At 37.8% G+C, this 13,498-nt stretch overlaps 1 protein-coding gene across 2 annotated transcripts in view; it reads right to left on the reverse strand.

Annotated features, from left to right (window-relative positions):
- Positions 1-9,740: 9,740 nt before the first annotated feature.
- Positions 9,741-13,498, reverse strand: part of LOC108792635 (potassium voltage-gated channel subfamily C member 1-like) — a 114,045-nt gene continuing 110,287 nt past the window's right edge. The window contains exon 4 of one of the 2 annotated variants that reach the window (XM_018563452.1): positions 9,741-9,885. In XM_018563452.1, coding sequence (XP_018418954.1) covers positions 9,821-9,885 — 65 coding nt within the window. In that variant the 3' untranslated portion in view covers positions 9,741-9,820. Of the gene's footprint in view, positions 9,886-10,352; positions 10,371-13,498 lie in introns of those variants that run through there. The other variant, XM_018563451.1, reaches the window with a different exon arrangement.

Here is a 13,498-nt window from a genome sequence, read left to right on the forward strand (position 1 = left end):
ATTGGGGGGAAAAAAAGATTTATTAATAATGCAAAGTAAAAAAAAATAGCAGCAATAAGTACTTTAAAGGGCCTATTTATATAATTTAGATTAGTTTGTGTTTGTTCCCTTGTTAGAAGTATTCATTATGCAATGTAATTCATGGGTCATGCTGCAATCATGGCCAGAATAGCATAGATTTAAGAGAACAATCCAAATAGTTTAGGCAATTGGTCTAAGGGTGCTTATTTTCCAAAAATGCAGTTAGATTCTGAGGAAGACAATGACAAAGATATGACCTAAAAAGATATAAAGCAACTTAGTGGTTAAACAATACAATTTCTGACAACTTAATCCAAAACCTGATGAAGACACTACAAAGTATTTGGCATCTAAAACTTATTTGCATCACATCCTTCCATCTGAGCTGGGAATATCCACATTTTCAACTTAGTCTTTCATATGGACCATCTCATTGGCAGGAACACCCTTCCAGATAGCCTATTTCACATAAGTTATCTGGAAGGCAGACCACCGGTGAACATTAGACAGTCTGAATGGGATCTCCAAACATACAGATGCCGACACTTGCCAACCAAATCCAATCCACCACTTCTGTAGTCCTATTCTACCCAGCATACGGTACTCCATGCCCCTTGCTGCATTACTGAATCCTTGTCTTCACAAACCCTAAGTGTTAATATTAAACCCTAGAGACTGGAGTATTAAATAAAACAGGGCAAAGAACAAAGACTTGCAAATTGCGATAAGCCACAGCAACCGATCAGAATTTACCTTTCATTATTTTAGAGCAGGGAAAACAATGATAGATGGCTGCTGACTATTCCTTATGGGTAACTGCATTTTGCAGTTTGCCTTGTTAATGAGATGGTAGGTTTTTTTTTAATCTCATTGTAACACAGATGCACATGGATTGCCCATTCCCATCATCTCTCAACCACTTTGTATATTATGAAATCTGCCTTTTCCTTCTATTCTGATGTAATTGAATATTAAGCCAGCTCTGTTTGCAGGCTTCCAAATGAAATTAGTTCTACATTAACACTTATGCAGTATACTCTACATGGGGGCATTCTAGTTCTGTATGTAAAAAAAAATTAAAACATGGTCTACAGCTGCCATATTCTATTAGCTGTTCCCACATGTTGATCCACCAAGACACTTGCACTCTATGCATGTGATTCTAAGTTTAGGTGGGTCCTGCCCTTTTTCTCAAAACTTGGTGATCACATGAATTGCTGTTACCACACAAAATAAAAACTTTTATAGAACCCCATCATAAAGCAGATACTAATCATAGCCTACATTAGGGATGCACAGATACTTTTCGAGTACCAGTGCAGATACTTGGCATTTTCATGAGAACTACCAGGGTTGCAGAGGTTGCAGCTGGGACCTGGCTCTGGTGCTCCACCACTGTCCTGAAATCATTAGTCTGTATTGTTTTAGAAAAACTGTCACATGACAATAAACAAAAATTTATCAGTACTCGTACTTGTAAGTACTCGGCAAGTACCAGTACTCGTAAAACTGGTATCTGTGCATCACTTTATTTATATTTATAAAAACTAAATCGTACATTAAAACAGAGATGTACAAATCCCTGGAGCTCCGTGTGCTCCTTACAAATGACAGCTGCCTCCTATTTTTTTAATTTTTCTCTAGTGTAGTCTTGAAGCTCAAACGTATCAGTACATGTACTCGTACTTGTACCGAGTACTGTACTTGGTATCTGTGCAACCCTAGCCTACATGCACAGCAGATTATTTTAGTTTGTATTTCCAAAAGGGTTTGTTTTCTGGATCCGCTTATTGTGCAGCAGAATATTAGCAATACAGGAAATCTGTTAAGGGTAAAGAAGTAGGCTTCTAAAGGCGCTGGCGCTTTCTGAAAATGCTAGTACCCTGGCTTTCCTACTGTTGCCTTCAGAACTTATGACTCAGAAAAAATTTACAGAAGAACTCCTGATTTGCATCATTGTCCAGGTAAAGTCAGACAGTACTGAAGCCAGAAAAATCAGCATACCAGTCAGTCAAAAACATGTTTGAGAAGGCGATCAGCAATGGCCTACCTGTTTATGTCACAACAGGTTTCCTTTTAAGAACGTATGAAAACTTGCCCTTCTGGTGGTGCTGGAGAATAGATTTGGTAACCCTGAGAGCAACTATTGACTTAAGGACCTTTTCATGCATGGAGTTGACCAGATCAATCACTGTAAACACTGGGGACCATCAATGATTACGTTTTGCATATGTGAGGTTCACAATGAAGCCTCACTAAAAAGTGTCGCACAAATAGTAAGTTATTTTACTTGCTAGGGGAAAAAAAAAGAAACCAAGAAAAATAAAATGACTCTTTAATATAAGTTATCCTTTTTTCAGTCATCTCTCAATGATCAATTGAGAACAAATAATTTTTAAAAAAATGTGAAGAAACAGCCAGGAATATGTTTGCAAGCATGAAATCGATCTGGCCAGAAAATAATATAATACATGCACATAAAACACAAGATGTTTATTTTGTGAAAGGGATTTTGGTAATTACCGTGGAACATAAGAAGAAGGAGAGAGGAGATCCGAAAGTTGCATAGTAAAAGTTGCATACAGGAAGACTCCAATTCCTTTCAAACTAGGACAATGTTTTTATCAAGAATAAATTAATTTAATTTTTTCGTTTTTTTTACTCAGTCCCCTCTCTTTTGTTGTACCTTTCCTGCATGCTCTTGGGCAGATAGCTTGAGCCAAACACATTAGGGATTATGCCTGTTTAGACATTTGCTTCCCCCTGCTTACTGAGAACCCGCACATTTGCAATAAAGCACAGGCTTATTGTCTTACTGCAGCAGTAAAGTAAGCTCTACATTTATCACAGCTAAAACCTGATTAGTTGATATGGCTTGCTGAAGATCACTGATGTTGAAGTCATATTTTCTAAATATTATTGTATTTTTATCCTTGTAACCAGTGCTGTAGGACAACGGCATGATTTGTAATATGAATATGTATGGAAATATGGCACCAGCCTGTGTATTTTTAGTATAGGAAGAATCAAACTAAAGACTTAGATATGTGTGAAAGTTACTCATTGCTGGGGTTCAGACGATAGGGTGGTTGGATATCAGGAATTTGGCTTTCTTTGGATGTCGATGTATTACTATTACTATTTACTGTAATATTTATATTACATGATATTTTATATACAATATTATCTACATACTGCAAATTTACATTGACTTTATTAGGATACTTTGTTTCAATGCATTGCTATGTTTATGTATATGCAAGTATTTTTTTTTATTCCCTTTCACATAATTGGGTGTTCATATTGAATATAGCTTCATTTAAGTAAACATTCTGGATTCCTTTAGTAAACAAATTCCATTGGCTTGCACTTTCATTTCACTGCAATCAACTGGCAAAGGGGCACTGTGTAAACATTGTTTGTCAAGATAGCTTTGTATAATAATAAAAAACAAAAAAGATTAAAGTCTGGAGACCTGAATGAATCATGGAAGCATAAAAATAGCATCTAGTCAAGTGGTCATGGGGGATCAAATCCTGCTAGGAGTTTAGTGTATTTTATTTTAATGTAGGTTTAGTGCATTTGAAACTAATTATTTCATTAATCGGTAGTAGACTTTGAAGGCACAAATCATTTTCTGTCTTCTTATAGTGATCCCCACCAGATAATCTGGCTCTGCTGCTTGAGGATGTTGTCTCAGGCAGCATCTAATTGGGTCACGTAGGGGAGTGACATGTTTGTTGTTTTGTGGCCATTTGGCTGCACAATGCTGCCCTCTTTCTGGTCAGAGCATCCTAGGTTGCTAACAGCCGGGTGGGGAGATATGTAAGGGGCATACTCATCTACCTTGCCAGCTCTAAGCAACCTGGGACGCTCTGGCCGGTGTCACGCTCAGCTCTTGGCAACCAGAGACGTCAGTAAACTGGATGGGACACCGGTCAGAGCACCGCCAGGACGCCAGCCAGAGCGTGCACTACCCGCACCCCATTAACCCTACCCCCTGGAGCGTGACCACCAGCACCCCCCTCCCCCACCTCAGGTGGTGATTATGCTAGGGACACCCCTGCTTTTGCCACACCATTTTGGGCACCAGGAAAACATTTCAATCAGATACTTTGAGAAATGAGGCCTCTGTTAAAATGAGAAGTCTGTCTCCCTTTACTTTCTGTACATTTTAAAAATATATAGGGGAAGTAACTAACAGTATTTTGATGTGGAAACTCAGCTATGCACAATACACAAGCATACTTTGCCTTCTTAGTCTTTTCTTTTTTTTAACTTTATAATCTACAGATGATTTGGTTATACATGGTGCTAGCCAATAATGACAGATAAGGGTATTTGACACAAGGACACTATCAGAGGCCACACTATCAGAGGCCACACCTCAGATGTCAATATTTGAAAGTCATACCCAGAGTCACGTAGCCAAACATTTTTCTTGACTATGAGAATGACAATCTACTGCATCTACTGCATACCCATTGTATAATGTCTCCTAAACTGTTTGGTAAAAATACTTATTTGAATATTAAACACTGGTGTTCTCAGGACAAGTATGCATATCCAGGGTCCTGACTTTGCTAGCTGCATCAGGAGCTCAGTAGTGAAGCTGAGGCATAAGTATAACATTTATGGAATTAGCAGCATCTACATTTTAAGTTAAACAATGGGACCACCTATACTCCATTTCGGGTTCACTTTTAATATCTTAACCTAATAAAAAAAGAAAATGAAAAATGAAATCCTGCCATGTAAATATGATTGTTTTTATATATGTAAAATGATTTTGAAAGATATAAAATTATATTTTAAAATAGCTGGTCAGACAGGAAAATAGGATCTGCCATTGCTGATTTTTCTTTGTAGGTACAAACTATCCTAATCCTTGCTCCAATACTTGGTGAGTAATTTGGGTTGGATTACTAAAGGAAAATAGGCTGTTAACTTGCAAAGGAATTTTCACTTTGCTCAGTGAATGAGATGAGGCTCTGCTGACTTCAATCTACCAATCATGTGGAAGTAAAAATACTGTTTTTTTTTTTTTTAAATCTTCCTTGCACATGATTGGTTATTCTTCACAAAGTGAATTATTACCACATCCACCAAGCTAAGGGCAAATTCCTTTGCAAAGTGGACAGCTTATTAGCTGTTAGTAAATCAATCCTTCGACTTGGAAAATGCATCTGAACATCAGGTATCCAAACATGTAATATACATATGCTAATCAGGGGTTGATTTACTAAAGGCAAATGGGCTGTTCACTTTGCAAGGGAATATTCCCTTAGCTTAGTAAACATGATGGAAAAAATACTCAACATGCAAAGAAAATTAAAGAGAAGATAAGTTTGCTTGCACATGATTGAATGATAGATAGATAGATGTCGACAGAACTTCACCTTACTCACTAAGCTAAAGGAAAATTCCTTTGCAAAGTGAACAGCCTATTTGCATTTAGTAAATCAATTCCTGTGACTCACTAAATCAGGCATGGGCATTTTACAGCCTCTGAGCCACATGCGGCCCAGATACGGACAGAGTGGTGGTTCAGTCTAGACTTCGATCACCGACCAGCACTTGGTGTATCCAATGCCAGCCATAGCTGCTCATTGGCATCGTAGCAACCAATGATGTCAGGTGTCCACCTCCTCTGTAGTCATTGGTTGCTAGGACCGCTGGCAGTCCTAGCAACCAGTGACATCAAATGTGTTCCCCACCCCCTCATTACAGGAGGACGGAAGCGTATCTTCTTCCGTCTCCTCCTGCAGCCTGCTCCACCTCCCAGCTCCTGCCTCTGGCCTACAAAAAAAGTAGGAAAATAAGGTATGTGGGAACAATAACATAAATGGGCACTCTAAAGGGGACCAACAATGCAATGGGGCACTCTAATGGGGATATTATTTAAATCATATAATTTACTGCTTTTAATAAAGCGATAACATTAATATTAAGCAGAGTTAGGTCCAGGCTATTGGTTCAGCCCTGCACAACAGTCCCAGTTTCTCATGTGGCCTCTTAAGAAAATGAATTGCTTACCCCTGTACTAAATAGTAAAACTGTCAGCATGACAGCTCTGGAACTTGCACCAGTGGCAATGCCTACATTCTTAGGCTGCAAGGCAATTTGATATACAAAAATAACCTCTCTTGATGTATATTTCCAATGTGCATGGGCACCTTTAGGCTAGAATTGTCAACAAAACCCAATAGGAGAACTGTTTATGTCTTTGATTTTGGTGTGATACAATTGTCTGGTTGTTTTGACACCACCTAATTTATCACACTGGGGGAACTAATTTATCATTTCAAAAACACAGCAACAAACAAGTTATTATTATTCTCAAAGTTTTTGTAAATGTTAGAATACGACAATTATGTCAGTTTAGTGTTTGGTGAGTGATACACTGATATCTAAACAATGCTGCCAAAAAAAAGATTTTAGAATACCTCTTTTGGTAAATTTTATGCGCAGTCACATAAATGCACTAGCTCCATCTGCATTTAGTACAGCAATTGCTGGGGGCCCCTCATATCACTTGACAATACCTGGACCACGACTAGCATTGTTGGCACTTTCCGTAGATTGACAATGCTTGGGCTATGAAGTACCCATGCTGCAGAAAAAGGGTGACAACACTGCTGAAGTTTCAGCAGTGATCTAGCAGTGCTGTTCGTCCTTTACCAAAATGATCCACTGGGCTTAAAGCTGACAGGATCACCAGGTTGCGTCAACCATAAATACAGGAACATGAAAAAATGGCTCACTATAACATGTGTGGTACGGCATTCTTTTATGAATATTTTTTATTAACCTAAACCCTTTCCCCAGACAGGGATATTACTTCTATACTAGATCTAATTTTGCACTGATAATCCTCCAACCCTGGGAGCAACCCTGGGATATGTCTACACTGAAAGAATCTGCACCAACTACTACTGATCCAGACAGCAGAAAACAAAATATCATTTCATTTATGGACATGTGCAGTTCTATATTTATTTCAGTAAAAGGACGCAACGCACAAAAAAGAGCATAAGATGCAAATTTCTGAAAATGCTAGCAACTACATTCCACTGCTTTGCTTCTGTGTGCAAATACATGTAAAAATAATGAAGTATAAATAAAAATGGATCTGACTGGGGATATTTAATGGCATCAGTAAAATGTATGTATGTGCACTGTCCATGTGTGCATTCTAAATGTGATTCAGAAAAGATCTAAATTTAGCAGTGAAGCATGGAAACGATACTAAGTGTTGCTTGCAGGCATCACGTGAGATGCATAGTTCACGTAATTACTTTATATTTTTAGCCAGAGCCAGAAACTTATCTGGAGCATAAGAATGCTCTTTAGTGGCATTACATGTCCTCATGTTGTTGAGGAGAACCACCGTCTACTGTTTCGTGATGGTATCTGTTCTCCCCTTGATTTAATAAACAGGTAGGAACATGTTTACCTAGGATCCCAAGTTGAATTAGCCACTGCCCCAGGTCAGGCTCACGTGACTCAATGCCTAGGCAATTGGTCATATTAGGCACTATAAATAAAATAGCAGCATGGGGCACTCACAGCTGTCCACTCTTCCTTATTGTAGAGAATAATTACACACAAAAGCTGTTAGAGAATCTAGCTGCAAATAAAAATTTCGCCTGTATCCACATACTATCAAGGCATCTAGCCATTTGCGGTCTGCTGAATGGGAGGATTAGAGAATCAAACCTCTGATCTTACCCTTCGGTAGGGATCATGTAAATCTGAGGCCTAGGCATTTGGTTCCTTTGGTTGTCTACCTTGGGATCCAAAGACAGTAGCTTCTTCTGCCAAGGTAAGTATTTTTTTTATTTTTTATCTCAAAGTATTTTATAGGAAGCTCCATAGAGTGGAAATAATCCAAACTATATTTCCTTTATCTCTGCTTAAAGTTAACCTTTTGTGGCAGAAATACAGGTGCTGCAACTTTTCTGAAGCTTCTAGTTGCCTATTGGTATGATCATCTTTGGCTTCTTCACTTTGTGAGTCACTAACCCAGAATAAGTGTGTACCCAGTAAGGTTGGAACTCTTGATCTGCATACATGTTCTAGATCAGTGTCAATCAGTGAATCTATCATAAAAAGTTTACTGTACATAACATCGGTATAGATTACTGAGGATTAGGGCCAGGGCAACAAAAGTTCAAGGAAGTAGAAAGCCATTATTTTCCCACCATCTTTTTCTTCATTAATATTTCATTAAAATTTAAGATATGAAATTAATATTTAATAACTTGGAATTACAACTACATGTGCTAAATTAGATGGGCTTATTGAGTTTATGAATTTATATTTCTAGCTGTTAGTTGGGTTTTGCTCAGGTTCTTAAGTTTACTTCCCCACAACAACAAAAAACAGAAGGATAATACCTGGCTTGCATATGACTGTGGTAGGAATGCTGCTATAGGAGAAAGGATGGATATGACCGATTCTATGTATGCAAAAAAGGAATGTATGTATGTAATGTATTTAATATGTGGCATGTTGAACTATACAGCTCTGAAGATATGGAGCCACGGGGGAGGTATAGTAGGTATGCCCTGTTTAGAACTGTTAAAAAACCCTTAGCTATGGGAGAGCTTAAGTTGACGCTTATAGATCAAATCTCTCATAATTGTGCCCTGTAAATGTCAATGTGAGATTTTGAAAAAAATAATACTACTTTTTATTATTATTATTATGAATAATAAAAATAATAATAATAATATTATTATGACTGTTTTTCCCAAATGCCTTTTAAACATAACTCCTCCAGTGTTATGCATTTCAATCATGCATCGGTCACCATGTGGTGAGACTAGAAGTTAGGGCAAACAACATGGTTGACCTTTTGCTACCTTCTCTCCTTCTTCTTCTCTCCAAAAGTCTAGAATGAACCAACAGCAAACCAAAACCCCTTTCCAAGCCATCATTTGTGACTAACAAACAAAGGGGTGAGAAAGATAAATTACTCATTGGAACCAGTAACTCATCATCTAACGTTCAATAAACAAAAACACCAGGACGCTGGTGTTCGGAAGTGGAAATGCATCCCAGAAGTATTACTTTGATTCTAACAGCAGAGTATTCACACAGAGAAGCACCTTCAGAATACTTGTCTAATGTAATATTCAATTACATACACTCCTCTTATTTAAATAGTGCCTTTAAGGTACTCATCAAAATGGCTGGCTAAATTTATACGTTGTCAGATTTTGTAGTCTGGAAGGAAAATATACCTTTTTTTTGCATATAACATTAAATATCATTGTTACAGTATAACATGCAAACACATGCTGGCTAGGAAAATGCAATCTTTAAATAGTATTTTACTTTTTTTTTGTTTTGTTATAACTTTCCAGTTCCTTTTAATATTGTTATTTTTGTTTTGATGCTCTACTGCATCCATGGCAGATTCCTGCCTTTCAAATAGTCAAAGATCAACACATTCTTCACTCGATTCCAGTGCAAGCCACTTGTATATAACCTCAATTTAAAAAATAGAAGAATCCAGTTTTTATAAATTTTGTTTTCAATCCTTTCATTTTTCTTCTTGGTAGCCAACTTTATTTTGAAATCTTTATCCCACCTGCATGGGAACGTTGATTTGATCTGTTCTTGATGCCACAAACTGCTTTTCTCAATATTTTTCCACTTTTTCAAGACATTGCCTTTGTTGTAGTTGCTTTTTGTGTTTTTTTTTTATTTCTTTTTTTTTAATTTGTTACGTTTGTGTTTGTTCTGAAATCAAGGTTTCGGAAGAAAGATTGTATCTAGGGGATCAAATCAATTAATTCACAGTGACAGCTTCCGCCTGCATATATCGGACAAGGACAGGACTCTCCTTATAATTTTAATCCTTTTACCTTTTTTTTTTTTGTCTTTTTTGTCTTCTTTATTTCAGGAAGGAAATAAATAATTCTTTTTACTAAAAAAAGCTATACCCTTGCATTCCTCTCCTCCCTAATTAGACCTCCTTTTGGTGTTTCTGCCTCCATAATGGAAGAGCCTTTCCTACTCCACAACAGTAACTTCCTGGAGCACACCAATTCCATTCACGTTCAGTCATGGAAGTCTTTTTTTTTTTTAAATATATATATTCCTCAGCAAAGTGCAAAATGTTTTGGTTTTTTTTGTATTTTTTTTTCTTATTTTAAAAGCCAAAGATGTTTTCTTTTAAATATATCTGCATATAATCTATATTTTTTTTGTCAACCTGTTAAAAAATAATAAAATTTGTTAGAGTCTCTTATTTGTTCATTTTGCCAGTGTCGATGTTTTTTTCATGTTTATTACTAGTCTATGTTCCCCTTATTGGCTGTTACGGGATTTTTCATAACCTTGATATCCATGAGGTAAATGAAAAAGAAAAAAAAAAAAGATTATGAAGCGCACCTTGTTTTGTCCAAAACCACGGACAGGGAAACGTCATACAATAAAAGCCAAAGTTGTTACTACTCAGAAGCAGCACGAGTCCTATATATTACCATTTCAAAATAAATAATTTTACCCCAAAACTTTCAGGGACTGTTTGTCTGAATATGGTAAAATCAGCCACTTTACTTATAATTCATCAGTGACTGCTGTTCTTCTAATAAAGAAAACTATAATGTAATTTGTTAATCATGGCATTTGTCTTAATATACCATGTAAAAAAATAAAGAAAAAATAATAAAATGAAAACAACAAATAAAAAAATTATTATCTCTCTCACTCTCTTTCTCTCTCTCTCTCTCTCTCTCTAGATATTTATATATATAGAGAGAGAGAGCGAGAGAGAGATACACACACAGTAACACTTAGGGGTCTATTCACAAAGCTGCCGAGGGCAGCCGAGTGAATGACCGATCAGAAGTGAAGTAAGCAAGCATTTCCTTCCTGCTATTTGGCAGCCACTGCAGACTGACCAATGGGTTCATTTATAATGGAAAGCCAATATCACTATCCATTCTCCATTAAACTACACACGCCATGACTCGCATTTTACAGTTTATTCATAAGATGCAGGGCGCAGTGTGGATCCTGCATAGTTCCACAGGGTTCTGCTTAATGCAGCAGAGAGAGCTCAGTGATTGGGAGAGAGGTGGTCATGTGTCACATAGCAAGACTCTCCTCCTGGCTTTTTTTCTTGGCTTCCATTAATTTCTATTGCATTCCTCCAGCTTCAGACTTTTAAAGCCAGCAAAGTGCAATTCACATTCGTAAAGCTCATTGCTGTGTTTTATAAGAGTAAAGCTATAGTACTCATTTATAAATGTATCTCTAAGACTTGACCAAATCTGTTTGCTAGTAAGAGATTTAACTACTTCTTGCCCATTGTTTCATTAGCTGCACATTGGTTTAAATGTGTTGTGAATAAAGATACTGCCAACAAGTAGTTAAATCTCTTGGTAGCAAACTACAGTGTAGTCCTAGGCTAAGGTGTTCCCATCTCTGCTAGGAGAGAGCGAGCGGAAAGTGTTGCTCCTCTTAGTCATTCAAGCTATTTTGTTTTAGCACAACAGCTGTAAGACAGCTACAGACAGCAGAGGCTTTGAATAAAACTCATCACCTGTTTTCTACAAGTGTGGCTTTGAAATATAACATAATCGGTAATATATGATAATCCTACTCATTCCCTTTAATGTTGGTTTAGTCATGGCTTCTTTTTTTGGCACTTTAAGGCTGAATAGGGTAAAGGGTATGTAAATATTAACACTGAACGTTTGTGGTCTCTTTTGGTTTTGTTAGATTTGTTTAATAGGTACAAAAAACTATTATTTAAAATTAATTTAAAATGAATACAAATATATTGAATGTTTAAAAAGTGATACTCTTGCCAGAAATCTTGTGAGCTGATAACTTCATGTGCTCCTTGTTTGAGCTGCACACTTATCAGTTCCACTGTGCTCAGTTATTTCTGAGGGGTAAGGAACCCCCCTTCATCTATGTTATGGAGAAAAGGCGAGGGAGAGGTGTTCACCGGTCCCATCCTACGGTGACAATGCTGCTTCACTATAGATACAGTAAAGTGAGTGTGCGTTGCCACCTTGGTACATGAAGAGTGTTACTGGTAAAATCACAAGGTGGTTTTAAAGGAAAAAAAAGCATAGAAAAGACAAATGCAGCATTGTGATGGTGCACAGGAGTTACGCCACCCTCTGCAGACCTGGGACGCTCTGGCTGGCATCCCGCTCAGCTCCTGGCAACGTTACCGGTTGCCCACAAGAACGTCCCAGGTTGATAAAAGCTTGGGGCGGAGATGTGTATGGCCCTTACACATCTCCCCACCTAGCTCTTATCAACCTGGGACTCTCTGGCCGTAAAGGGGGCAGTATTGTGCAGCAGAATGGATTATTAGTAAATTGCTTGGTGAATTTTTGTTAAAAGTTTATATTTTTTGACCATTGTCTCTGAATTATCAAAAATGGGGGAAAGAAATGTTCTGTGCTTCCCACAGGAACCAATCAAATTACCTCTCATTTAACTAGTTACAGTTAGATTTAAATCTAACTGCGTGCAGTGGCCAAGACTTGCACTTTCGCTTTCCACACTTTTTGGAAAATAACAGTGCATTTCATTAAGTGGTTATTGATTATTATTTGGCAGGAAAACAATATCCACAAAGCATATAATACAATTTGCCACTTTGGTGTACTGGGTTTTCCTTTACTGGTTTTGTTTCAGTCTGTTTACAGTTTTCAGACTGAGTTTGAAGGTTATTTTCTAAGGATTAGTAGGGCAGAACAATTATGTTTTCACCCAAACAGTAGTGATGGGCTCGATGTTTGAGTCGAACAAGAGTTCAACTCGAAGATCGTTAGTTCGACGAGCACACAAACTATCAGGGTGTTCAGCGGGCTATTTGCCCTCCGAGTGCCCCACAAGGCACTGTGCACTGCACAGTGCCTTGTGAAGCCCTAATTGGGTAAAGGCTTGCACCTGACCTGTGCACAGTGCACTGAAGAGCCAGGATTGGGCAACGTAATGATGACTTTGCCCAATCATGGCTCACCTGTAAACAGTTTATATTTTCCTGGCGTCTGTCACAATGCCATTCTGTGGCTGGAGTTCGTCGCGAGTGGACAGGTCGGTGGGCGTCGGATTTTTAAAAGAAATGATTTAAATTCATTTTTTCTTCTTTTATTTCTTATTTTGTCGAGTCGTCGTGGACAATGCTGGACGTCGTGATTGGCCCTAGGATTACGTTTTTGAATCAATTTTTTTTTGGGGGGGGGGGTTTCACTAAAGGACTTGTCAAAATCCTTTGTTGCGTTTTTATTTCAAATAAAAGGATTTTCCCCGAAAATCTGGACTTTTTATTTATCTTTTATTTAACTCATTCACAAGGAAGGGGGGACTCATCTGGGTGCCCCTTTTTTTAAAGGGGTACCCAGATGTGAATAAGCCCTCCGCCCGCACCCTCACAACCAACTCCCCAGGGCTTGTGGGGAAGAGGCCTTTGCCCCCATTGCCATGAGGACAAAGT

Source organism: Nanorana parkeri, unplaced genomic scaffold (assembly GCF_000935625.1).
Source record: "Nanorana parkeri isolate BGI_ZX_2015 unplaced genomic scaffold, ASM93562v1 scaffold665, whole genome shotgun sequence".
Lineage (NCBI taxonomy): Eukaryota > Metazoa > Chordata > Amphibia > Anura > Dicroglossidae > Nanorana > Nanorana parkeri.